The 26,053-nt window shown below is 53.7% G+C and overlaps 3 protein-coding genes and 2 non-coding genes across 9 annotated transcripts in view; 4 read left to right on the forward strand and 1 right to left on the reverse strand.

The window, feature by feature from the left end:
• The first annotated feature begins 88 nt into the window (after positions 1 to 88).
• Positions 89 to 6,084, forward strand: TSR1 (TSR1 ribosome maturation factor). Its single transcript, XM_018919389.3, has 15 exons — positions 89 to 214; positions 294 to 397; positions 697 to 913; positions 994 to 1,128; positions 1,433 to 1,860; positions 2,126 to 2,285; positions 2,575 to 2,738; positions 3,026 to 3,225; positions 3,623 to 3,785; positions 4,008 to 4,118; positions 4,435 to 4,567; positions 4,918 to 5,034; positions 5,299 to 5,439; positions 5,548 to 5,622; positions 5,719 to 6,084. The coding sequence occupies exons 1-15, from the start codon at positions 109 to 111 to the stop codon at positions 5,895 to 5,897; spliced, it is 2,433 nt and encodes an 810-aa protein (XP_018774934.3). The 5' UTR covers positions 89 to 108; the 3' UTR covers positions 5,898 to 6,084.
• On the forward strand, positions 3,285 to 3,375 carry LOC115484731 (small nucleolar RNA SNORD91 family). The gene has a single exon (XR_003945439.1). It is a non-coding gene; the product is annotated as a small nucleolar RNA SNORD91 family (small nucleolar RNA).
• On the forward strand, positions 4,610 to 4,702 carry LOC115484732 (small nucleolar RNA SNORD91 family). Its single transcript, XR_003945440.1, has one exon. It is a non-coding gene; the product is annotated as a small nucleolar RNA SNORD91 family (small nucleolar RNA).
• Positions 6,085 to 6,408: 324 nt separating the features above from the next.
• On the reverse strand, positions 6,409 to 8,550 carry SRR (serine racemase). Its single transcript, XM_009094861.4, has 7 exons — positions 8,365 to 8,550; positions 8,042 to 8,177; positions 7,743 to 7,846; positions 7,550 to 7,669; positions 7,387 to 7,461; positions 6,953 to 7,162; positions 6,409 to 6,692 (listed from the first exon to the last, which is right to left on the reverse strand). Exons 1-7 carry the CDS (start codon positions 8,539 to 8,541, stop codon positions 6,495 to 6,497), a joined length of 1,020 nt encoding a protein of 339 aa, XP_009093109.4. The 5' UTR covers positions 8,542 to 8,550; the 3' UTR covers positions 6,409 to 6,494.
• SMG6 (SMG6 nonsense mediated mRNA decay factor) overlaps positions 8,348 to 26,053 on the forward strand; it is a 106,474-nt gene continuing 88,768 nt past the window's right edge. For 2 of the 5 annotated variants that reach the window (XM_050981973.1, XM_050981974.1), the window contains exons 1-8: positions 8,627 to 8,725; positions 9,574 to 11,326; positions 13,175 to 13,367; positions 14,071 to 14,181; positions 14,861 to 14,967; positions 15,602 to 15,680; positions 16,388 to 16,498; positions 17,054 to 17,266. In XM_050981973.1, the coding sequence (XP_050837930.1) occupies positions 8,635 to 8,725; positions 9,574 to 11,326; positions 13,175 to 13,367; positions 14,071 to 14,181; positions 14,861 to 14,967; positions 15,602 to 15,680; positions 16,388 to 16,498; positions 17,054 to 17,266 (2,658 nt within the window). In that variant the 5' untranslated portion in view covers positions 8,627 to 8,634. Of the gene's footprint in view, positions 8,444 to 8,626; positions 8,831 to 9,573; positions 11,327 to 13,174; positions 13,368 to 14,070; positions 14,182 to 14,860; positions 14,968 to 15,601; positions 15,681 to 16,387; positions 16,499 to 17,053; positions 17,267 to 26,053 lie in introns of those variants that run through there. The other 3 variants (XM_050981971.1, XM_050981972.1, XM_050981975.1) reach the window with 2 other exon arrangements.

Genomic DNA, 26,053 nt, shown 5'->3' on the forward strand with positions numbered 1-26,053 from the left:
CCGTCCCGTCCCCTCCCTCTCGGAGCCCACGTGCGATTCCTGCAGTCCCCGTCGCGCCGGAAGTGACGCGCGGCGGCCGCGCCGAGGCGGTGGCGGCGAGGCGGCAGCATGGTGATGGCGGCGGCGGGCGCGCACCGGCCCGGGCCGCTCAAGCAGCAGAACAAGGCGCACAAGGGCGGCAAGCACAGCGGGTCCTCGCAGCGCCGCGCTGGAGGTGAGGCGGGACGGACTCCCAGCGGGTTCCCCGCCGCCATCGGCCAGCCCTGACCGTTCTCTTTCCGTCCCCCCCCCAGGCCGCGTCCCCGTCAAGGCCCAGCCCCGCCGGCGGCTCCGCGACCTGAACAGGGTGGACCGGCGGCATCAGGCGCTGCAGCTCCGCCGGCAGCGCAAGGAGGCGGTGAGGCACCGGGGAAAGCGGGCCGGTTGTTGCGGGGGAGCGGGAAAGGGCTAGGTTCGAGACTCGGCCGGAGGGGGCTTGAATGGGGGCCGGGGGGTCTGGATGGGGACCGTGCGGCCGAGCCGGTTTGGGTCTTTGCGGGGGAACGAGCGGGTGCCGGTCTCGCTTCAGTTTGGGCCAAACGGAGCATTACGGACCGGGTGCGTTCGGGCTGCGGTGTGGAGGAGCCTGGCATGGTCCGGCGGTGGGAGAGGAGCCGCGCTCGGGCTGGCATTCAGGCGCTGCCCGTGTGCCCGCAGGTGCTGGCGGAGAAGCGCAACCTCGGCAGCAGGGACGGGCCCCCGCACCTCGTGGTTGTGGTGCTGCTGCACAGCAGGGCTGCGGCCCAGGACTCTCTGCGGCTGCTGCAGAGCCAGGACGGGGCCGCTGTCCGTGCAGATGAGGGCGGAGCTGGTGGCTTTGCCCTGCTCTGCCCCCGGCTCAAGCAGCGCTGGCGCTTTGTCACAGCCCAGGCAGGTGAGGAGGCGCCCCTATTGTTTGGGTTCTTGGTTCCAGTGCCTCTGGCAGCCCCACTAACAGAGGTGTTTTGGGTGCAGGGGATCTCCACGCTGTTTTAGACCTTGCCAAGGTTGCTGACTCCCTGCTCTTCATCCTGGACCCTGTGGATGGCTGGGACAGTGCAGGGGAGCACTGCCTCTCCTGTCTCTTCGCACAGGGGCTGCCCAGTTATGGTGAGAAATGTTTTGGGTTTCTGGGGGTGCTTAATGGAGATTAAATGTCACAGTAATTAAATTTTAGGGTTCTATCATCTTCAGTGAAAGGAATATTTTTCTTATGTTGAGGTGGAAGTTCTTCCAGTTTATGGCCATTGCTCCTTGTCCTGTTGGGCACCACTGAAACCAGTAGAACTCCCTTTGTACGTGTGGTGCAAATCTGGCCATTTGGGCTGCTGACATCCAAGTATTTGCCTGTGTTTGGTAAAAAGAACAGCAGAAAGTTTAGGATCTGATCCAAGCTCTGTTCTCTGCTCGCCAGCTCTGGCTGTCCCGGGAGGCACTGACCTGCCCCCTAAGAAGAGGATAGATGCCAGGAAGAAACTCTCCAAATGCATTGAGAAGCGTTTTCCTGAGGCCAAGCTGTTCCCACTGAACACAGAGCAGGAATCCTCTCTGCTCCTGAGGCACCTGAGCTCCCAGAAGCAGAGGCACTTGGCGTTTCGGGCCCGCCGCGTTTACCTGCTGGCCCGTGCTGCTGAGTTTGTGCCCAGCCAGGACAGTCACCTGGTTGGGACCCTGAAGGTGTCTGGCTTTGTCCGGGGACAGTCCCTCAATGTCAACAGCCTGGTGCACATCGTGGGGCATGGGGACTTCCAGCTGAGCCAGGTGGATGCTCCCCCTGACCCGCTCTCTTTGAACCCACGGGTGGTTAAAGGACAGAAGAGGAGCCAGGACATGGAGGTTCAGGTGTGTGGGGTGAGAGCTTTGTCAGTCCTTTTAGAACACAAGGTTTCTAAAATTTCATTGGAGAAAATACACCTGTGGGAAATATATGTTGGTGAGGAGAGGGGAAAGGGAGTTTTGTCTGTGTTCTGATGCTGGGCTGAGGTTCTGTGCCTGCAGTGTGTAGTGGAAGTTATGTCACAACATTGTGAAGGGAGTTTCACCTGAGACTGACTGCAAGCTTCAGTTAGGTGTGTTCAGATCTAGGAGCTCTGCTCTTGCCCTTCAGGATGACTCTGGAAATGGTGCTGTTGAGATGGAGGAAGATGTCAAGGTGCTGATGAAGGCAGATCCAAGCAAGCAGGAGTCTCTGCAGTCAGAAGTGGTTCCTGATCCCATGGAAGGGGAGCAGACGTGGCCCACTGAAGAAGAGCTGCAGGAAGCAGAGGGTGAGCAGAAGTAATAGTTCTGTATTTCTTCCTTGTCCCTCTTAGGAGGGTTGTTAGAAGCTTCTGTCACCAGGGTGGCTGTGAAGAAACATCTTAGTTGGGGTGGCTTCCATCCCCAGTCCCATCAGGTCGTTTGCCTGGCAAGTTAGCAGGTTTTGGCTGTGCTGACAAATGCTGTGCTGGAAAAAAACCAATTCTAGTCTAGATGTGGTTTCGGCTGTCCTGGTGTAAATGCTGCTGAGGGGAAGAAAAACTGTTCCTGTACTAACCCCTGGTGGGAATCCTACAGATTCTCTGAAGGCAAACAGGAGGGTGGTGAAGGTCCCCAAAGGCACATCAAAGTACCAGGCTGCCTGGATTGTGGATGATGGAGAAGAAGGCAGTGAGAATGATGATGGTGATGATGACGAAGATGACGACATGGATGATCTGATGGAAGAGGCAGTTTCTCAGGTACCTCCAAGAGCTGATAGTACAGGTGATCTCCAGGCCATTATTGCATGTTCTAGGAAGATACTGTCCTTCCAGCTTGCTTTGTCTATGCAAGGGCATGATGCAGAGCCAGGACTTGCCTGGATCTCCACTGTTAAATCCCCATGTATATCATGTTCCTTCTTTGGGCTGTTAGACCCCAAAATGATGGGTTGGGGTCCCAAATCCCACAGTGTGAGCACACCCAGGGTCCCAGTGCTGCGTGCACAGCTCTGTGTGCTCACAGGCTCTGTACTGCCCTGTGCCAGGAGGGGGAGAGCAGTGAGGAGGAGGAAGCTGGGGAGGAGGAGAGCGAGACCATGACCGTGTCTGATTGCCTGCGGGATGACCAGTACGACGAGAAGATGGAGGAGGATGAGCAGATGCTGGAGAGATACAAGCAGGAGAGAATGGATGAGATGTTTCCAGATGAGGTGGACACACCACGGGATGTGCCTGCCAGAGTCAGGTAAGAAATGGGATGCTTTGCTGGAGAGGGGCTGGAAGGTGCCTTCCTGTTTAATTTGGTGAGGAAGCCTGTGATGTCTTAGCCGTGGTGTCTGAACCTGGCTGAAGGACTCTTGTGAAGACTCTTTTTGGCTCTGAGGCTTCCATAGCAGGCACTAGTTGGCAGGGAGAGCTGGGTCCTGACTGGGAGAGAGAGGAGGATTGGCCCTGAGGCAAGGACAAGTTGTTTGGGGATTTGGTTGCTGGTTTTAGCTCTCTTTGCACTGGCATCTTTCCTGAGGGCTAATGTTTGCTTTGCACCCTTGGTCCTGGTGTGTGAGACCCTGAGACCACAGCTGGTGGTGAAGGGTGGGATTCACCTCAGTTGGTGAAGTAATTCTCTGCTCTCTGTTCTTAAGGTTCCAGAAGTACAGGGGGCTGAAAAGCTTCCGGACTTCTCCTTGGGACCCCAAAGAGAATCTTCCAAGGGATTATGCCAGGATCTTCCAGTTCCAGGACTTCTCCCGAACCAGAAAGAACCTCTTCAAGCAAATAGAGAAGGAGGAGACTGAGGGAGCTTCGGTAATTCCCTTTTGCTGATCTCTTTCCCTCCCAATAGGAGAGCTCTTTGCTCCCAATAGGAGTGACTTATCAGGGAGGTGGTTGGGTGGATCTTTCAGCCAGCTGGTTCTTAGCATGAAGCTGTAAGTTTTCTCCTGGATTGCCTCCCTAATCCAGGCACATCTTCTGACAGTTTTTTTTTTTCATTGAGAGAAGTGTTCACGACTGCTCCTGTCTTGGCAGGTGGGCTGGTATGTTACACTTCATGTCTGCAATGTCCCTGTCTCGGTGATGGAGAGTTTCAAGGAGGGGAAACCCCTGGTCCTGTTCTCACTGCTTCCCCACGAACAAAAGGTGAACACAAGGGATATACCTCGGAGGGATGTGCAACTCCCTGTTCCTTCAGGCTGCATGGATTGGGGAGGGTGTGGCTGCAGAGGGTTTGGGCTGAAATCTTCCAACATTGCTCCTGTTTCAGACCTGTTTCAGAGCAGGTCAGAGCACACAGAAACTGCTGGGGGGTTTAGAAGAAAGTGTCTGAGCCTGGCAGTGATGTCCAGTGATCTTTTGAGACCCCATTTTTGGGGACATTCATCTTTGCTGCAATGTCCTGTTGTTTTCTGCTGCCACCAGCCCTGCCAGCAGCCCCTGACTGTGCTGCCTCTTGCAGATGTCCGTGTTGAACTTCCTGGTGCGTCGGCATCCGGGCAACAGTGAGCCAGTGAGGGCCAAGGAGGAGCTGATCTTCCACTGCGGGTTCAGACGCTTCCGAGCATCCCCTCTGTTCTCCCAGCACACCTCAGGTTTGTCAGGGACTGGGTACAGCAGGAGTGGGGAATTCTGGAGCAGGAAGCCTGTGATGTCTTAGCCGTGGTGTCTGAACCTGGCTGAAGGATTCTTGTGAAGACTCACTTCTAGGCTCTGAGGCTTCCAGGGCAGGCACTAAATCATGGGGAGTAGAATGGCTTGGGAAGGGTGGTTCACTGATCCAGGCAAGGTCCAGGTTCCATGCCAGAGGATCACCTTCATTCCCACATACTCAGTGCCAGCAGAGGAAGGGTGTATGTTGAACAGGGAAGAATGAGCTCTGGGGTTTTCCACAGCTCTGAGGACTGCTCTTGGCCTGAACTTGATCATTGCTGTTCTGTCCTAGCTGATAAGCACAAGCTGGAGCGTTTCCTGCGCCCAGATGCTGCCCTGGTGGTGACTGTCTATGCTCCCATCACTTTCCCTCCTGCCTCAGTGCTGCTTTTCAAACAGAGAAGTAATGGTGAGTTAATAAATGCTGAGGAAGTGATGTCTGGGAAACAAAGTGTCTCCATACCCTTACAAGTACATCTCTCCAGAAAGCATGACTTGAATAAGCTGTCCCCTTCTTGCTATTTGAGATGAGCTCATCTCCATCCCTGCTGTCACTTGTCTGTCCCTGCTGTGGGGTTGCTCTGGGCCTGCAGCCCTTCAGGAAAGGGGATTTGTGGTGAGGAGGGGGTGATGGAGGCACCTGCCCTGGTGCATTAGTGACTCTGCCTGGCAGGAATGCATGACCTCATTGCCACGGGCTCCCTGCTCTCCGTGGACCCCGACAGGATCGTCATCAAGCGCCTGGTGCTCAGCGGCCACCCCTTCAAGATCTTCACCAAGATGGCTGTGGTGCGATACATGTTCTTCAACAGAGGTACAGCTGGTCTCTGGTGGGAGGAGGGGTTCTGGGAGTTCTGTCCCTGTGCTTATGTTGGTGCAGCACAGCCTGTTCCTTACCTGCCTTCCGTGTTTCCATCTCCAGAGGATGTGATGTGGTTCAAACCCGTGGAGCTGAGGACAAAGTGGGGTCGCAGAGGGCACATCAAGGAGCCATTAGGTAGGTTTGATTTGGTGTTTATCTCTGTGTTGCTGGCATGGTGTGATCCTCCTGTGCCTGAGAGACTGCTAATGGCCTCTTCTGCCCTCTGCCTAGGGACCCATGGGCACATGAAGTGCCACTTTGATGGGCAGCTCAAGTCCCAGGACACGGTGCTGCTGAACCTCTACAAGCGCGTTTTTCCCAAATGGACTTATGACCCTCATGTCCCAGAGCCTGTACCGTGGGTGAGGAGTGAGAGTGCCTTGCCAGAGCAGGAGGTGGAGATGGAATGAGTCTCTAGTCTCTGGCTGGAGTTTGTGCCTTGGCTCCCTGGATGCTGTTCTTGGCCCGTGCACTGTGAGGACAGCACTGATGCCTTGGACGTGTTACTGCTGGGGTCTGTACAGGGGCAGCTGCGTCACCAGCTGCTGCTCAGGTACCAGCTATAGCTATTTATTTTAATGGAAAATGTCAAAAATGCCCAAGTGCCTCTGTCGTGGTGGTGGCCAGGAGGCTGTGTGCACCCCTTGTCCACTGAACCCACTGGGATTGTTTCAGTTCCTTGTGCCCTACCACGTGGGGTGTGTGGGGATTTTGCTATGTGGAGGAGTTTGCTGGCAGTTCCTGTGATGCTGAGAAAGAAGAGCCAAGTAGCAGCTGGGGAGGATGACTGAGTGCAGCTCTCTGGAGGCCTGGGCCAGAGCAAGGCAGCTGGGGAGGGGAGAACAGGCAGTGCTTTGTTTCCAGGCCCCCCACAGAGACCAATGCCAACTTCCCTTGTCCCTCCACAAAAACTCGGAAACATTTGGACTTGATCTGTTTTTAGTAGTGCACAAACCACTGCACAAATTCAGAGTGAGGTTTTCATTCCTTGAAACACCACTCCATCCTCATTCTGCTTTCCCAGAGAGGTCTGTGAGCCAGCTCAGGGATCTCAAGTCCACGTTTCCCCCGCACAGCACGATGCAAACGTTCTGAACGTCCTGGGGGACTGCCTGGAACTGCTCCGAGAGCACGGCCGCCAGTCCCACGCCTGCTGTTGGCTCAATCAGCAGCTTCATCCTTTCCCACACCAGCCACGTGGCTCGCTGTCGGGACAGGGCAGCAGCTGTCAGCCCAGCAGCCAGCACAGGCTGCTCCAGGGCATCCCTGCAGAACTCTGGGAAGGGAGGGCAGAGCTCCCAACAGCCCTTTCCAGCTGGAGACAGCGTGGGTGTCACAGCTGCAGTGGTGCACGGGGGTTTGTGCTGTTCTGGGAATGTGTTGGGGTGAGAGCAGAGGGGCAGGGCAGGGGTGGAGGCAGCTGCCTGCTGGCAGCTACCGTGAGAAGGGAGCTGGGAGCCTTTACCTTGATTTCTTCCTCTGAGACTGTCAGGACATCATCAACCAAATCCCTGATGATGGGCCACGTGTTGGGTCCAATGCTGGTTTTTACTGCGTCTGCGATGGTGTCCCGCGGGTGGAGGTTGGGGGTCAGCTCCCCTCGGACCTTGGACTGGTAACAGTCATCCACATTGCTTGGCTCAGCAGCAAACACCTTCACATCCGGCCTCAAAGCCTGGGGAGAGCAGGAGGAGCCACTTGGGTGACACCACTGTGTGCCTGTCCCCTGTTTCTGTGTCTGCAGGGGGTTAAGCAGGCCCTGCTGCTGCTACCATGCAGACCCCAGGCAGCCAGAGACTTTCACTGCAGGGTCTTTCTGTTTCTGAGGTTAAAAGCTGTTGCCTGCCTTGAGAGTCCTGCCCTTCCCACAGGGAGATTCCTGGATGAGTTGTTGCTTACCTTAATGGCGACTGCTATTCCTGCAACCATTCCTCCACCTCCAACGGGAACCACCACTGCATTTACCTGGGGTGCCTGTGCAGAAAGGAAGAGAGCTTCTGACACTTTGTGTCCCCGTTTTTAGCTGTGCCACTGCAGGGGCTGGCCTGTGCATTTCCCTCACCTGCTCCAGCACCTCCAGGGCGATGGTGCCTTGCCCTGCAATCACTGCCAGTTCCTGGTTGGGGTGCACCAGGACTCCTCCTGTCTCCTGGACTACACTGGATGCTGTCTCAGCTCTGGACTAAGGGAGAGCACAGCAGTCACCTCTCTCTCTGCCTGGGCAGTGTCTCTGGCCCATCTCCCCTGTGCCTTACCTTGTCACTGGGGTCACATGGCACCAGTGTGGCACCATAGGCACGAATGGCATCTTGCTTACACTGTGGGGCAATCCGGGGCACCACGATGTAGGCAGGAATCCCTGTGGCACGAGAGAGGGAGTCAATCCAGCTGCCCAAAAGCTGCAGCAGCCAGTTCAAACTGCAGGAGCAGGCAATGCCTTGCCTATGCCAGCTCCTGCATGGGTTCAGGAGAGGGATCTCCATCCTCTCCAACAGAAACAGCTCTGTATTTACCCCATGCCTGCCTCTTGTAGCTAGGTGGGGGTACAGGTTACCTTCTGCCTGGGCAGCACAGGCGAGTGCCTGCCCGTGGTTTCCGCTGCTGTGTGTGACCACAGCGCGGGGCAGCTCCCGGCCCGTGCGCTGCCGTTCCTCAACGAGGCTCCGCACCGCGTTCAGGGCACCGCGGATCTGCAGGGAGAGCGCAGGGCTGTATGTCCTCCTCACACCGCTCCCTCAGCCCTGGGCAGCAGCCGTTCACCCCAGGAAATTAACAAGAGGAGCGGCAGGAGCTGGTGGGTGCCGGCGGAGCGCGAGTTTCCCTCTTGCAAAGAGCGACCTTTGCCCCGGGGTTCGCAGTGCCGCCATCCCTGCGCACCTTGAAGGATCCTGTCTTCTGCAAGAGCTCGCACTTGAAGAGCAGCCTCCTGCCGGCCATGCGGTCCAGCCCGGCGCAGGTGAGCAGCGGGGTGCGATGGATGCGGCCCCGCAGCCGCCGCTCCGCATCCCGCACCTCTCCCAGCCCGAGCGGCGGCGCAGCTCCGTGCGCGGCCATGTGCGCGCTCCCGTGCGCGCCTGCGCGCGCCCGCGCAGGCGGTTTGTCCCTGCGCGGCCGCCGTCGGCGCCGCCCGCCCCCGGCGCAGCCAAGATGGCGGAGGGGCTGGAGCGCGTCCGCGTCTCGGCCGCCGAGCTGCGGGACATGGTGGCGGCGCAGGCCCGCGCGGCCGGCGGCGGGCGAGGTGAGGAGCGCCGGGGGCACTCGCGACCCGCTGCTGGGCCGTCCCTGCTGCGCATAGGCAGCTGCCCACGGCCGCGCACGGTCCCGCCGCCGCGCTGCGCCTGGGGTAGGGCTGGGGGCAGAGCTGCCGCCCCACCGGCGCCGGCACGGGGCTGTCCGGGCTGGGAGCGCACGGCACCGACAACGGGGAGGCTGCGGGGCGGGCGGCGGCAGCAGGAGTGGCTTTGCCCCGGGATGGTCGGTCCCAGCCCCCCGGGGTCCTCTGGGCCGAGCCCCCGGTACCGGCGGGGCTTCGGGGCTGCGGTAGTGGGAGGGAGAAAGTTTAGGGAATGCAGCGGGGAGCAGCCCGGCTTTGGTGAGTCGTTTAACCGTGCAGGGTCCGGCCTGGGCTCTGTAACGATTTTTTTTTTTTTTTTTTTTTTTTTGTATATACGGTTAAAGGAGGAGGAGAGGAACGTTACGGGATTGTGAGCAAGGGGGAAAGGCGTCTTTGAGTCAAACGGTCCGGTGGCAGAGCGGGCGCTGCTGGGGATTGCAGCTTCTGCACCCACGGCAGGCTGGTGACTGCTGCTGAACCTGCGGTGATACAACTTTACTCTTGCCGCTTGTGCTCAAGTCTGGTGTTGTGCTTTGAGGAAATACCTGTTGCAGGATGGGATTTTTAAATGGATCAGGCCAAGGATTTGGTCAGTTGTGTTAGACTTTCTCATTTTCTAATCTTATTCTGTGATTTCCTGTAAATATTGACATAGATTTTCAGATCTGGCAGGCTGTTTGGCTTGACTTGAATATTTGTCATGGTATTTTTTGGTCCGTGGAAGTAACTTTCTTCTGTCTGTTTTTCCCCAGAAAACATGAAGGAGGTGAAGGAGCCAAGGCACCGCAAAGACAACAGGCGCCCAGACCAGGAGATTTACAAGCCTGGCCTCTCCAGATTGAGGAGCAAACTTGTGTCACCAAAGCAAGAGGCCTCAGAGAAGGAAAGGAATAGAGCTGAGGAAGACAAGGAGGAGAGTGCTGGAGACAAGGACTCTGTGGGAGTGGGAGCTCCAGCAGTGGAGGACTGTGACAAAAGCGATGGCCCCAAGCAGAACGGTCCTTCACAGGAAAAGGAGGAAACAGAGACCAAAGGTGGCCTGCAAAGCCCGGAAAACTCATCCAAGCAGCCCATTGTGGATGAGTGGTGTCCAAAGGCCCCCAGGAGAACCAAGAAGCCAGACCAACAGATCTACCAGCCTGGAAAACGCCTGCACTCTGCTGCTAAAGAACCCTCCCTGCAGTCGGCCAGCGAGGAGATCACCGGGAGGATGGAGCAGCTGAAAGTTGAGGGAGATGAAGAGACTGAGAAAGGCACTGGAAAAGACACCAACAGGAAAATCAAATCAAGCACGGAGGATAGAGAGGGGAGCCAGGCAGGGGAAGCAGTGAAAGCCTCCAGGGGTGATAAAGGGAGGCGAGCAGAGCGGAGTGACAGGGTGAGGAGGGCGGGGGATGAGGTGCTGCCGGGGAAGCTGGGCTCCACCAAGCGCTATTCCCGCACGGACAAGCGGCGCAGCCGGTACCGCACCTGCAGCACCAGCTCAGCTGGCAGCAGCAACAGCACGGACGGAGCCCTGCTCGTGGATGGGGTGGAGAGGAGGCAGGAGCGTGCCAGGGAGAGGATACGTCCTAGGAAGCAGCTCTCTGTGTCCTCCACAGACTCCCTGGACGACGACAGGATTGATGAGGCTGAGGTGTACGTCTCCAGCAGGAACTCGGACAGGAGGAGGCATTCCGAGCAGAGCCGAGCTTCCAGGAGTGAGAGTGAATGGAGCAGCAATGGCAGGGAAGTCAAGGGACCCTTTCGAGTGACATTTGACAGCAGGACCATGAACAGGGACATCAGCCTGGCAGATGCAGATAAAAAAAAGTCCCTGAAGGCCTTAGAGATTTCGGAGGCGAGGAGCCAGAGCAGGGAGCCCCAAGGGAAGGGCCGTGGGATTCTGTTCCTGCCTGCCAACACGGACCTCTCTGCCAGCTCAGTGGGTGTCCCTGAGGCCACTCACCCCGGGCCCAGGCTCCTGCTGGGCGGGGCTGGCAGCAAAGGGCCCCGGAGCCGGGGCCGAGGTGGCACTGCCCGCCGCCTGTGGGACCCAAACAACCCGGACCAAAAACCCGCCCTGAAGAGCCAGACTGCTCAGCTTCACTTCCTAGACACGGATGATGAAGTGAGCCCCACCTCCTGGGGGGAAGCCCGCCAGGCCCAGCCCTCCTATTATAAATTCCAAAACTCTGACAACCCCTATTATTACCCTCGTGCCTCCGGGCAAGGCCCCCAGTATCCCTACGGTGGATATTCCCTGCAGTATCCTATGGGTCCAACCAATGGGGTGTACCCAGGAGCTTATTACCCCGGGTACCCTGGCCAGGCAGGGCAATACCTGTGTGGCCCACTCCCCCCTACTCCTCTGAGCCCTGAGATGGAGCAGCAGATGAGGAACATGCAGCAGCAGGAGCTCAGCAAACTCCTGCGTGAGGCTGGGAACCAGGAGCAGCAGCTCAGCAACCTCCTGTCCAGAGACCGCATCAGCCCGGAGGGGCTGGAGAAGATGGCCCAGCTGAGGTTGGTGGGTGGGCTGGAGAGGGGGGAGTGAGTCATTTCCAGGGTGAAATACAGGAGAATGGTGTCTCCTTGGGGATCTCAGTGGCTGGGAGATGTGGCACTGGGTTGCCAGTTTTCGGGTGTGCTGGGTCTGTTTGTTGTGTGCCAGCATGTGTGGGTGGTGGAAGGAAGCTGTGGGTGAGGATGGATGTCACTTCCCTGGGCTGGGAGCTAAGCCGTGGCTTCTTGTGCTTGGTGAATGCCTTGCAGGGACACAGAGGAGCAGTACAAGCACCTGATGAGGATTTTTGTTTCTTCTGGCTCTTGCTGGAGCTGATGTTTCTCAGTTCCAGTGCTCTCAGTGTTTGTTGTCAGACTTCTGCTTTCTTATCTATCCTTAGTGTGTGCTCAGGAAGTGTTTTGTGTGTTCCTGGTGCTGTCAGTGGCAGTGCCTTTCCAGTGCTGTATCGTTTTACTCATGGTGACACTCCAGTGGGAGTAGCCTGCTGATGCCAGTCTGTCAGAAAAGAAGTAACACTGTTGCTCTGGGGGGTGGTTAATATGACTGTAACAAGTTTCTACTTGGCATCTTTCAGGTTTATTTATGATCTCTATGTCTGCAGGGCTTCTCTGGAGGCTGTTTTTGAGAGCTGACTGACAGCAAATCTAGCAAGTGAGGTCATTTCAGGGCTTGTTCTGTGTTTTGGGCACTTGCTCTGTAGACCGTGGGGTGGGATATGTCTGTGGTTGAAGCAGCACTTGAGGTTTCAGGTCTTCCTCAAGGAGCTGAGGTTTCCCAGAGCTGTTGTGTGGAGGGAAACACTGGAGTGCTGCTGTGGCCTGTGGAAGCCCACCCTGCCCTGGGAGCATGGGCACAGTTGACCCTGTCCTTGCTGGCAGTGCCCCTTGTGTCCTGCCTGTGTCCAAGTGCACACAGTCCCAGCTGTGTGGGGACTCTTACCCGACATCCTCCTGTGGAAAGGTCCAGTTCCCTTGGTGTTTGGGCTGTCCAGGTGTGTGTGCAGGGTTTGGGTACTGTGTAGAGTCAGGCAGCTCATCCTGGCTCTGTGCAGGAACCCACCAGCATCCATCCTTCTCTTATCCTGTCAGACCCTTCCAGGCATTGCCATCTGGCTTCACTCCAGGCTTTACCATCCACGCTCTCCTACTGTTTCTGTAGGACTTGGAAGATAAGGCAGGAACAGTTGAGGATCCCCTTCACCATTAACTTGCCCCACATGTTTCAGTGCTGTTTCTAGCCTGAAACTATTTTAATAAATTTGGGGAAGGTATTCTACTCCAGCATACAGGCAGGGCTGTAAACAGTTGAGAAGGGTAATGTGATTTCTGGGACTCTGAGGCTTTATTTCCATTGTTCTCAACTCATTCATTTTTGAGGAAGCAGAGTCTGTGTCTGCTGTGTATTTTTTTTTGGATGGAAGAGGGGTGGGGATAATTTTAATGCCAAGATCTCTGTTGCCCTGTGGTTCTTTGTGTTCTGATTCCTGGCCCAGACCTTGTGCTCAGAAGGAGCAGAGCCTTGTGTGTGTTCAGAGCAGCCTGTGTGTTCTCTGGGCTGGATCAGGAGACACTTGTGCCTTGCTGTCGGCAGAACTTTAGCCTTGCTCTTTGCCAAGCCTTGATCCATTCTGAGTCACCTGTACAAGGGAGATGCTCCTTTTGGATTGGCCCTCTTGGAGCAGGAAGGGTGTTAGATTGCAGCAGCTCCCACCTCCCTGGGGGCTGTGTGTGGAAGCAGTGAGTGCTGCTGGCAGCTGGATGGGAGCAGCAGGTGGTTCAGCACATGTTCCCTGTGTTCCTGGGCAGTTGCTGTTGCATTGACCCCTCCCTGACTGTGTTTTGCTGCAGGGTGGAGATGCTGCAGCTCTATGAACGGTGCATCCTCATGGATATTGAGTTCTCTGACACCCAGAACGTGGACCAGTTGCTGTGGAAAAATGCTTTTTACCAGGTGATTGAGAAATTCCGGCAGCTCCTCAAGGACCCTCAGGGGGAAAACGCACAAGAAATTCGGAACAAACTGCTCCTGCTTCTAGATGAGGTAAGAAGAGAGAGACATCCCCAGATTCCACTAAACCTTTGGGTGGGATTGAGTGGTTTTTAGAAAGGGATGGTGTAATGGGGCAACTGGTCATCTTGATCTTATTCATGTCTCCCTGTGCCTTAGGTCATCCTTATGCAAAGAGGATGGTCAGACTCATTATGGTTTATTGGGGTCAGGGTAGATTTCTGTTACAATTTAAACCAGTTTGTTTTGGTGTGTTTGTGTTAATTAGAAATTGATTTAAGCTAAAATGAAATGAATGCCCTGAAGTGAACCTAAACAGAAGCATTCCTGGAGGTGTTTGTGGCAACTTTACCAAATTTGCTTGGAAGTCATTCTGTAAAACTGCAGCTCAGTTTAGCCTTTGTACCAGGTAGGCTGAAGACCTGAGAAGGTGTGTTTAAAAGAATCAGGGTGAGAAAAGGAACTGCTGGAGGCCTGTAGTCCCCCTTCCTCCTCAAAGCAGGACTCGTTAAACACTAAATCCAGTCAGTCCTGATTTTGTGTAGCTCAGTCTTAAAAACCTCTGAGGCTGGAGATCCCACAACCTCCTTGTTGTGTTCTGAAGAGGAACAGCCCAAACCTCAGGGGGATGGAGCTTCTTTCTCTCACGTGGCAGGGCTGGTGCGGTGATTTTGTGCTTGTCATTAGAAAGATCATAACATCCAAGTGTGTGTGTGTGTGTGTGTGTGTTTTGCAGGGATCTTCTTTTTTTGATGGCCTCCTCCAGAAGCTGCAGGTCTCCTACCAGTTCAAGCTGGAGGACTACATGGATGGGATGGCCATCCGCAGTAAACCTCTCAGGAAAATGGTAGGTTGGCTTCCTCCTGGAGACTTCTCATCCTGGTAATCCTGTGCAAGGTGCTGCACTCAGCGTGCTGCCCTTGCCAAGGGGCAGGCAGTTGTACTCCAAACAGAGCCAGCTTGTTTGCAGGGAGTCTTTCTCAGCTGCTGGACAGCTCTGCACTCTGGTGCAGTAACATTTCTTAGCTTCTTTGCAAAGAGCTTGTTTTGTACCAGCTCTGTGACCAGAGCTAATAAAGCAAAGAAGTGTCCAAAGGCACCCTGACCTTTCCTGAGATATTGAACATGGTTTTTTTCTGCCTGTGGAATCCAGAATAATGAGGGAAAGCTGGCAGTTGTGCTGCCTCCCTGACGTGTTGCCCTGAGCTGTGAGTGCAGGTGCAGGGACAGCTGGGAAAGGATATTTTAGTCCAGCTCCATTCCCACAGAGATGTGTTTATCCAACAGCTGTCCTCAAATTGGTCGTGGACTGAGCAACCCCCTTCTGGAGAGAGGTGGGGTATTGTGTCAGAGAGGAGGTGTTCAGGGGATTGGCTTGGAACCTTGTCATTTCATTCTGCTGCCCTTTTGTGAGACCTTCAATGTATCACTGACCTCCTGTTGGCTCTGTACAGCCCCTGTGGGCTCATGGCTCTGCAGGTGAGTCAGGGCTGTGTCCCAGCTGCTCCATGGCTGCTCCTTTGCAGGTGAAGTACGCCCTGATCAGTGCCCAGAGGTGCATGATCTGCCAGGGGGACATTTGCCGCTACAGGGAGCAGGCCAACGACACGGCGAACTACGGCAAGGCCCGCAGGTAGGGACCCAGCTGCTGTGTCCTTCCAGCACTGCTCCGCCTCTGGCTACCAGGGCTGGGTGTAATTTCATCCCTGAACTTGTCTCTGGCCAAAGAAAGCTTTCTCTTCCTTTTAAAAGTCTTTCCACTCCTCTGTTGTATCGCAGTCCAGTCAAGGTGGAAAGTGTAGCTGGGTTTTGCTGTTCCAGAGAGCAAGCTGCCAGATCCAGTCATCCTCCATCTGGAAGTGGGGGTGGTGGGAATTGTCCTGTGCTGATCCTGCAGCACAGAGGGAGGGTTTAGACCACTGAACCTGGCAGATTTGCTCTTGTATTTTCTGGTGGCTTTTGCATCCATATGCTCTCACTCCATCAGAACTTACCAGCACTTGTTGCCCCTTGCCCATCTGTGGGGTGAGCCAGGGATATTTCCTTCTGCAGCTGAATCTGCCCTCTCTTGCCCAGTGCCCCATTCCTCCCCAGGATGGGCACAGCTCGCTGTCTGTGCTCTCTCCTGCAGGCAGAGGGCACTTGTGGGAAGAACCAGTTCCCTGCAGAAATGCCAAATCCAAGGGGAGTTCTGCACCCTTGAGGACAAGGAAGGCAGCCTGATGTCCTTTCAGTGACCTTTTCTTTCTGTTTTTTCCCTTCCCCAGCTGGTACCTGAAGGCTCAGCAAATTGCTCCCAAAAACGGCCGCCCATACAACCAGCTGGCACTTCTGGCCATCTACACGGTAAGATGCTCCTCAGGCAAGGATGTGCAGGCACAGGGAGAGCCTCTGGGATGGCTGGGAGATTCCATCTGGTGGAGAAAAGCATTGTTTAGGGCAGTGCTCAGATGGTTGAGGTTTTTTCTTAAAAGAAAAAAAAGGCTGATGGCAGGATGTGCTGTGTGGATTCCAGCTGCTGTGGCTTCAAGCAGCTTTGTCAGATACACGCTACTCCCTCAGGGATTTTGGGGACTGTTTTGTGGGCTGTTGAGAGTGTAATTGCTTTAAGATGAAAACACAGCCCACTTTTTGCATGAGATTTTTGTGTTCAGAGCCATCTGTTTGCTATCTTATCACTGAACCTGTGGGCATTGGTCTGAGCAACATCCACACGTGATTTCCCCGGGTTCAGTCATGCTGGCTACTCCAGCCATGCAGGAAAACTGACTTCAGGGAAGATGTGGCAGCTGATAATGGAAGCATCATGCTGGAGCACAGAGGCTGTCAGGGATCTGCCAGTTCCCAACACTGGAAGATGCTGGTTTAAAGTAGAGCAGTTCAGAAGCACCTTTTCTTCATGGCTGGGAAGGACCTTTCTCACTGTGTCTGTCTGTCCCAGGCAGTATTGAGGGAGAGAGAAAGGGAAACACATGGGAGCACTGGGGCTTTGAATGCCCCAGAGGAGTGGCAGCTCTGAGCCACTTGTTCTTGTTGTGTTGTGTTTTTTGCAGAGGAGGAAGCTGGATGCTGTGTACTACTACATGCGCAGCCTGGCTGCCAGCAACCCCATCCTCACTGCCAAGGAGAGCCTGATGAGTCTGTTTGAGGAGACAAAACGCAAGGTGAGTCCTGGAGCTGGGCTGTGGGATGCTGCTCCTGCCTCTGCTGCAGAGCATGGAGGGAATGGTGGCTTTTGGACTTGGAGACACTCCTGACCTACTTCTAAGAAATTTCATGAGAGAGGCAGCCTTCAGAATGATGGTTTTGGGATGGTTTGGGAGCTGAATCTTTTGTTTCTGGGTCACAAACTGATTTAGCTGAGCTCAGCAAGGGCTGTTGGTTGCTGTGGTTTGCACATGGCCTTGGCATGCAATCATTGCTTTATTCCATAGGTGCCCCACACCTGTGGGGATGGATAAGGGAGACTGCAGTGCCTTTGTGCCCCAGGGAGTCACATGGGCTGTCACATGCTGCTGGGACTGGACACAGCTTTTCTTGTCCTGTTGAAAACTGCTCACCTGCACTGTCCTGTAGAGTCAGAACCAAATTCTGGACGTGTCCATGAGTTACTGTTGTTGTGAAGCAGGGGAAAGGGCTAATTTTTCCATGAATATGAAATGATACATTTCCCCTGTCCTTTGATCCCTGGGTGATCTGAATGTGTCCTGTGTGCCCAGTCCGAGCAGATGGAGCAGAGGAAACATCAGGTGCTGGATGTGAGCCCCAACCGCCGGGGCAAGGGCAAGAAATCCACCCTGAGACAAGTGGGAGATGATGCCACCAGGCTGGAGATCTGGATCCATCCCTCCCACCCCCGTTCCTGCCAGGGCCACGAGTCCAGCCGGGATTCTGAGCAGGACAATGGGCTTGGGAACCTCAGCCCCAGCGACGTGAGTACTGCAGGAGGCGGCCGCTGGCTTCGCTCTCATGTCTTTGGAATGCAGTGGAATGACACTGGATCTGTTTTGCTTTCCTGTTGCTAAATTTTCCAGTGTTTTGGCTTTCCCTGTGGGAGCTGTGCCTGGGTCAGGCTGAGGAGCTGGTGACCTCGTGCCTCTCGTGTTTAAGGCATGTTGTTACCATCCCTTTCTTGGCAGCGCGCGCTGGCGTGGCTGATGTGGAGCAGGAGAGAGGCACAAACACGAGATGCTGTAAAATGCTTCTGCACTGAGGGCTCCAACTTGGGTGAGGTTCCCGGTGGGAAATGAGGTCAGGTGCTGGAGACCAGGGTTAACAGTGACCCTGGCAGTTCTGAGGATTGTTCTGGAAGTGTGTCGCTTGTCCCATTGCCAGATGATCACTGAGAATGGGAAAACCGTGGTTTCAATTTCCAGTGTAGGTGTTACGTTTGCATAACTTGCTCTGCTGAGAGGCCAGACCAGCATCTTTCTTTTGCAAGAATTAAAAATATAATTAAGTGGTGGTATCTCCTGTGAGCCTGTCCAGCTGTACCTTGCAGGAGGAGCACGGGTGAGCTCTGTTTGTCAGGCCCAGGAATGCGGGCAAAGGCAGTGGTGGTTGGGAGCTCATCTTCCAGGAATCTTTGCACTGCTCTGGCACATTTGACTTGCAAGAGAACTTGCCAGGGAGCTCTGGGCTGCCTGTCCTAAAATGGCTGTTAAGGATGGGAGTTTAGGAGAACTGGGAAAACCTTCCCTGCACACTGTGGGGCCCAAAGCTTCTTGGATTTGTGCTTTTCTAACGAGTTTGTGACTTCAGCTGGGTGGACCTGGGGTGAAGTCTTGGGGCTTTGAAAGATAAGCTCTGGCACATTGCTGCAGCATTTTTCAAATGTTCCTGCCCTTGGTTATTTTCCCTCTCCTCAGCTTTTCTTCTGGGGACTTCTGCTTCCTCAGCATCACTGAAAGGAACGTGCCAAGCTTTAGCTTCTCCATCAATCACAGATGAAGCTGCTTGGCATGAGATGCTGTCAGTGTTTTTGGGGCACTGGTGGGGGTTTCTCTTTTGCAGTGCTGTCACAGGAGGCAGAGTAGCAGCTGGCAAAGTGGGAGGCAGGGATGTGTTTGTAGTGCAACACTTTGTGCTGGAGCTTCCCCTTGCTCTGTTCAGTGGGGTCTGTGCTCTCTGAAGTGCAGCTTGCTGGCACTGTTGTGCACACTGTTTGATATTTACCATTAGTCTTGATTTGTTCTGTTTGAAACATTGGCTCCTGAAAAGTAGGAGCTTTCTGATCATGGAGGAGCCACACCACCAGAAATAGAATGGCAAAAGGGAGCTGAGAGCCTGGGTTTGGGTACTGTTGGTTTTGGCAGCCAAGATATTTATTCTCAGGCTGCCCGTGCCTACTGTGGGGCAGCACTAGAGTTGGCACAACTGCTTATGGGGTCATATCACCCAAAATAACCACGTGGAAAGGAAACCTTAAATCTGTGTCGCTGCCAAAGCTCCCGAGCTGTGAAGCCGTGGGCTGGATGAAGACAGCAGCTCTTGGGGAAGCTCTGGACTCCTCCCTCATTGAAGCTGTAGCCTCTTAGCCTGCTCCTCGCACCATCCCCGGGTGTTTTGGAGCTGCTGGGCTGGAGAGGAGCCGAGCAGCCCCGAGCTGCCACTGTGTGGCAGTGTTTGGCCTCGGAAGGGCCCTGCGTGGCGGGGACAGGAGCAGGAGCAGCCCTGGGATGGCAGCACCTCTGCCCCACATCCCCGGCAGGAAGGGAGCAGCTCTGCTCCCAGGGGATGTGTGCCAGCGTTTGTGTGTCATTTTGGGGAAATGAGGCTAAATGTGTCACTGCCTGCCCAGTCCTTTCCTTGCCAGCTTCAGCCCTTGCAGAGGCAGAGGGAGGCTGTGTTCTGTGTTGGCCCTGATAGCTGTGCTCTGCTGGTGGCAGAGGCATCAGCCTTATGGCAGCTGATGCAGACCCACAAGACCGCTTTAACCCCCTCAGAAATCCCCTAAACCCCCTCGGTGCACCCCAAAACCCCCTCAGAGATGTCCTAAACCCTCTTGCAGACCCCTTTAATCTCCTCACATCCCCCCCTAACTCTGTCAGAGACCCCTCTGTGCCCTCAAAATCACTTTAACACCCCCTAAACTCCCCCAGGGATGTCCTTAACTCTCTCAGACATCCCTAACTCCCCTCTGGAATGTCCTAAACCACCTGAGAACCCCTCCTAAACCCCCTCAGAGATGTCCCAAACTCCTCTCAGTTTCAGGGCCTGAGAAGGGGATTTTACAGGGCAGAATGGGTAAGTTCAGATGCCAGCAGCAGATATAACACTGCAAGTAGAGATATAACTGCTCTGGATGCATTCTGGGCAGAGTGTGGGACAGAGGCTTCACCCTTCAGCCAGAGGCTGTTGTTTCAAACCCAGCCACAGGTGGTTTGACTGTGAGGATGCTGGCTGTTCTACAGGTGGCAAGAAATCAACTGGGGATGTTTTCTGTCCTCAGTAGTCACTGTCTTCCCTGTGCAGGTGGTGAGGTGCCAGTCCTGTGACGTGACACACTTCGCAGGGAGGTGCTGCACGATTTGCTCTCCCAGGACCTGCTGGTGTGTGTGCTGTCCCTGTCAGCACATGCTTACACATCTCTGCACAGGACTCACTTCATTCCCCCTTCTGCAGCTCTGTACAAAGACCTCACAATTGCTTTATTCCAGGGTCAGGAGCCCACAGCCTGGAGTTAGTAATGTGGGATGGCAAGAGTGAAAAGGCCAGCTCAAGCCACAGCCATTTCTGGGATGAGGGAAGCGTGTGGGGCTGGCAGTTTGCCCTGCACTGTGCTTTTAGGTAGAGGCTTGGCAGAGCTGCCTGTTTCACAGTTTGCTCCATTCCCTTTTCTAGGAAGATGCAGAACTGGAGGAACACACCACCTGTGCACACCAAGGGGTGTAAATCTGTGTTTGGCCCCTTCCCCTGTCACTGGATTTGGCACTGCTGGCACACAGAACAAGGGACAGTTTCAGAGTGAGCTGAGGCGGTGTTTGAGTTGCAGCCTGGCTGGTTTGTGCTCAGGGTTTTGGCTGTTTTGGCCACAGCCTTTTGGGGTTTCATTCTGTGAACAGCTGCTCTCTGTGGTCTCCTGTACGTTGCACCTTTCTGGGTGTGCAGGGGCAGGAGGGCCCAGGCTGACCTGGCAATATCTAGTCACTTTGTGTGCAATTCCAATGAGAAATGCTAAAAAAGGAGGCTGAGCAAGTGAGCAGTTGTTGGTGAGCTGAAGAGCTGAACCTCTGCCATTTCTTCTCTGCCACTGGTTTCATTTGCCATGGGTCTGTATTCATCCTAAATCTGATAGTACTGTAAGCAGTTTGCTCTGCAGGCTGTGAATTGGTAAAGTAAACAGGGCAAACGGGCTGTCAGTCTCTTGAGAAAGTGCTAATATTACACTGAGTTTGAGATTTTAATCACTCTTGTCAGGAAATGCTGAGTTAAGGTTCTCACAATTGCTGCTGCCTGCTGCCTGTGCTCTGCAGTAGACACTTCCTTGTGTTACACACAGCATGCAGGCACTAATAAAGATTGCTGCAGCTAAGATTAGGGAAGAGAGGTTTTCCCTTGGCAGGCCAGTAATTGAATAATACTTCTCTCCAGATGGCTGAATACTTCATCATCATTAAAGAATTAAGTCTCTTAGCCTCTTTGTGAGAGGTCAGTCTTGTAGAACCATCAAAAGTTTGGTAGGGCCACCAGAAAAGCTCTCGGGAAAGCAAAGGGCAGAGTCAAGATCTGCTGTCACAGCCCTGTGCATCAGCTGCAGGAACATTCCCATTTTCCTCCAGCCTGCTGGTCAGGGATAGAGGTTTTGGGTTTGCCTGGTGCTGGGTGCCCCTGGAGCAGTGGCAGAAAAATTGGGGTGGAATCCTTAGCTCTGCAATTCAGAGCAGGTTTTAACTTTGATTTCTTTACCCAGACTTTCTTCTCAGCAGCAGGGAGTGTGGAACACTGCACCAAGGTTTCCATGAGTGAACCATACCACCATGAGGCAATTTTGGGAATGCAGGTGCAGGAGCTTGGAGCTGCCCAAGCTGCTTCCTCAACAGAGACCTCGTGTCCTTAGTGAAAAGGTCCCTGTCCCAGTCAGCTCCTGCATGTTTCACATCCCTTTTTCCTTGGTGATGTTTGTTGTTCCTGCTCTGTGCTCTTGTTCCTCTTGGGCAGCAGCCACTTGGGTGGCTGGGCTGGCTCCTTCTCCTGCCTGGTTTCAATCCATGCAGTTTTTCTTTTGATGGAGCCTGGGCTTTGCATCTGGAGGGATAAAAACTCCTTCTAGTCTGGGAGCAGCTGTGGTGGGGGTTTCTTGGCCATTCTGCTCCTTTAGCCTGGACCAGTCACCCACAGGGGCAGAAGTGACCCAAGTTCAGAGCTGGGGTTGCCTGGATGTCACTGCCTCTGCTCCCTGGGAGTGTCTGCTTTGTTCAGAGGCTCTTGTGGTGTGAGCTGGGTGTCTCTGAGCATGGCCAAACTTTGCTCATGCAAATACACCCCACAGACACCCCTGTTTCTGAGAGCTTTCCCCTCCACTCTCAGCTCTTCCCCTCACCTTGTTACTCTGTTCCATTACACATGGCTGGAGGTAAGTGACAGGCAGAAGTGGAAATGATGTATTGCTGTAATGATGGTTGTTCTTCCATACAGATGCACAGAGAAGGGGCTGCTTGGGGAACTCATTATTTTTGGTGCATCCCTGCCAGGCTGGTGGGAGCATTTCTCCTCACTGCCAGCATGGTTGGGTGGTTTCACTCAGGACAGTGAAAGATTGATCTTTTCTTTGCAGACTCCTATGAATAATCTTTGCTGGATGAAGTGCAGGGCTCCTACAGGGCTCTCTCATTTGATCCTTCCATGGTGTCAGGTGGGCAAAGCCCTCAGAATGTTCCATTTTAGGATCTTGTGATCTGGAAAATGAGCCCAGGCAGCTGGGGCTGTGCCTGGGGTTTAGATGGGGAGGGTGAAAACACAGACTTGCTGCCTTCCTCCCACTGCTGGGGCATGGCTCCCCAAAAAGGTAACCCTGCAGGCTGCACATGATGTCCTGTGTTGACTTTTGCATGCTTTTAGGGGTTTTTTAACCCAAAACTAGATGCTGGTACAGAGAGTGGAGGGAATGGGACCCAGTAGCCCAGCAGTGCCTGCATGTGCCCTGTGTGCTGCTGCTGGAGCTGTTCCCACAGCAGTTAAACATCTGAGCCCCACCAGAGCAGGGGTGTATGTGTGTCCCCAAAGGGAGGGAGTGTCCCCTGGGGTTTTTCTCGTGGAAGGAGCCAGTGGGGTACACACAAGCTCTTAGAGTGCCAGCACCTTGTCACAGGAGGGTAGCTTGTGTCAGGAAGTTTGTCCCCTCTCTGCTTAGATGCTCTCTAGTATTGAAGTGTGATCCTGTGTGAGGTGTGCTGTGTTGTGGGCTGTCCTTGCTGCCAGAGGATGGCAGTGCTTCCCCCCAGCCTACTCCTGATCCACACCTCTGCAGAGCTGCCAGCCCCTGCTGAGCCTCCCCTGCAGCACAAGAAGCAGCAGAGATGCTCTGTGGGGTGGGAATGCCAGGCACCAGCAGCCAGCTGAGGGCTGCCTTCCCTCATTTCTGGCCTTTCTCCACCACCCACATGAGAGAACAACAAGAGCTGTTGCATCCTTCATCTTTGTGCCCAAAGCGAGACTTGAGAGGGAGAAGTGTGGAGTTCCCTCTGTCCTGCCCTCATTTTCCTCACCCCCACAAGCTTGCAGGAAGCTGTTGGGTTTGGTTACTCATTCATGGAGGTCAGGACTAGGTCTGGGTTTTTTTTTTTCCCTTTGTGTTTAGGAAACAGTTTACAAACTGTTTTGAGCACGGGGAGCTGGTGGCGTGTGAAAGAGGCTTGTCAGCCTCTTTACTGCTGGACTTGCATTAATTCTCTGCCCTGCCTCCTTGTCTGTAATCTCTTTCTTGGTTGGCAGCATGAGTATTTCTGAGTGCTTTCCCCTGCCTGCAACCCCTCTGCCTCCTGATATGACCTCAGCCACCAAACCACCTTGGGGCTTTATTTTTACTCAAGCCGTTTTGTTTCGCGTGATGAGGTTGCTTTCTTTCCCTCAGCAGTGAGAAGAGTTCTCTGCAGAGGAAGTAAAAGAGTGCCAGGCTGCAGTTGAAACTGGTTAAACACCAAAACCACACTCCTGGTGTCTCTGGGTCTGAGACGTGACACTCAGCCACGCAGTTCAGCCCTGGCTTTTTTTGCTTGCCAGTTGTGCACCATCCCTGCTTGCACTTTGTTTTTTTAATAAATTGTGTTTTCACTTAAAATTGCTGATAAAAACCTTCTCAGCTGCAATTCCTGTGTTAGCAATCCAGCCAGAAAACGCTGCTCCCACTTTGCCTGGGCTTGTGATGCTCTGTGGATGCTCAGTGCTGCACCACCAGAGCCCAATCCAGCCTGTGCACTCATGTCATGTAGAACCCAAATGATCCTTTCCAGCACAGCTTGACCTTTTGTCACTACCCAGAAAGTGAAGACTGAGCTGTTTGTAACAGTTTCCAGAAGTTGGTGTTGATAATTTCCCCTGCTCTTCTACTTTTTAGTTGGTGGTTTTATTTAGCTGTGAAGAACAAGGCAGGGACTAATGCTGCCTGAATGGAGAGACCCTGGCATGTTCTCCTTCTGGCAGCAGGCATCTGGTGCTAATGTGTGTGGTGGATCAGAGGTGGGAGCACTACAAGGACATCAATGAGTTGAGCTTTGTGAGGGGCTCTGCTCTATCCCTGTGCTCAAAGAGGCTGCGGTGAGGGGAGAGAGACTTCGTGTTCCAACAAGCTTCTCATACCCCAAAACCAAATACAATCATCCAGAAACCGCCTTTCCCTGTCAGTCACTCTTTCCTCATTTCCTCTCCTGCTGGTGCTGATCAGGCAGGGATTTGTGTGTAACCAAACCCCCTCCTGCTGCTGCACACGAGGCCTTTCTCAGAGCACTGGGTTTGATGATCCTGGTGCAGCACAGTGGTGTTGGGAGGGAGGCTTTGCACTTGAGATCAGAATGCTGCCAGAATTGGCAGTACTGGTAAAGGAAGTAAAATATCTTAATAGCAGGATTGGGAGATTTTCCAGAGCAGGGTGAAGGCTGTAGACACAGATTTCTCTGGAGATTTTTTTTGTTGTTAGTCTAACCTTGATCTTTGTCTGAAGTTGGCCCAGGCCAACATTTCCTGCTGTCTGTTGTAGACTTTTTGAGATTGGCACCTCGTATCCCACAGCCAAACCTCTTAATTCTGCCATGGGGAATGTTTATTCCTCTTCAGTATTGAATGAGCCATTTCCAGACAGGCTCCTATCCACTGTGGAGGTGGGTACTAGGAAAGAAACTTCCTTCCGGAGGATCAGGGAGTGGAACCTGCTGGACTCTGTGTCATTTCCTCTGTCCTTGGCTCTCCTCTTCCTCCCCAGCAGATTTCACTGCTGCATAATTCAAAGTGGAGAGGGAGATGCAGCAGGGTGGACACCTAGCTGTGGGAGCAGCCTGGCTGGGAGCAGCTCCTGTTGTCCTGGGTGGGGATTGTGGCTGGAAGAGTGGGGATGTGAAGGCTGGGTGAGATAATGCTCTCATCCTTCTGGAAGGCTCTGTCTCTGCTCAGCCTGTTGGCCAAATGTCTTCTCTCTTGGCCTAACTCCATGCTAAGCCTTTCAGGGTTCCATCTCTTCAGTCTTCACCCTTAATTTCTCACATAATCTCCCTCCTTTGTGCTTTAACCCCACAAATAATCTGCTCTGGAGTAGTAAAGAAGGCTGACAGCACCCTGAGCTGCCTTAGAAGCTGATCTTTTATGACCAGAATTCATCACACGTTTCTCTGTGTCAGTTTTCTGTCACAGAAAGGTGAATGCTGTTTATTCCTGGCAAACAGTGAGTGTTTGAGTATAAGCTGCTTTAGTGCACATGTGGCCTCCCCCTTACCTGCTGGACACAGAAAGCTCTGCCTGGGCTTTCAGTGCTTAACCAGATGCAGCCTTGAAGAGCTGAGCTTGTATCCTAAACGACCTGCAGCACCAGAGCCAATTTGTGAAAGGTTTTGTGTCAAAAGTGAACTTGATATCTCAGCTGAGGGCTCTCTGGCGTGTTTGCATAGATTCAGAGAGTTTATGGTCAGCAGGGACCGTTAGATCATCTAGTCTGATCTCCTGTATATCACAGGTCCTTAAATTTCACCCTGCTACCCCTATGTGAAGCCAAATAACTTGTGTTTGGCTAAAGCAGTACTTCCACAAAGACATCCAGCCTTGAGAATCCACCCTTTTCCTGGGGACTTCATTCCAGTGATAATTGCACTGGTTTTGAGATGCTTTTACCTTATTTACTGAGTGAATGTTCCCAGTTTGTTCCCATGCTTTGCTCTTCTGCAAAGAAGCGTAAAGAACCCTTAAGTACCACGGAGGCACTTTACACCCAGCAATCCAATCTCCTCCCAGTCTTATTTTGATAACACTGAACAGATTGAGCTGTTGAAATTTTTCACTGCAAGGCATCAGTTTTAGCCATTGAATCACTTTTATGGCTGTTTTTTTGGATCCTTACCAATTTTTCAGCATCCTTTTAAAAATAAGGGCACTAGAGCTGGATGCAGTATTTCAGTGCCATCCCCCACAGTGCTGTATTTAGATGTGAATGTGCTATCCAGTCCCTGCTCTGCTTGCACATCCAAGGGATGTGTTTAATCCTTTTTGCTGGACATTGCATTGGGAATTCAGCCATT

The sequence above is a fragment of the Serinus canaria genome, chromosome 19, assembly GCF_022539315.1.
Source record: "Serinus canaria isolate serCan28SL12 chromosome 19, serCan2020, whole genome shotgun sequence".
NCBI lineage: Eukaryota > Metazoa > Chordata > Aves > Passeriformes > Fringillidae > Serinus > Serinus canaria.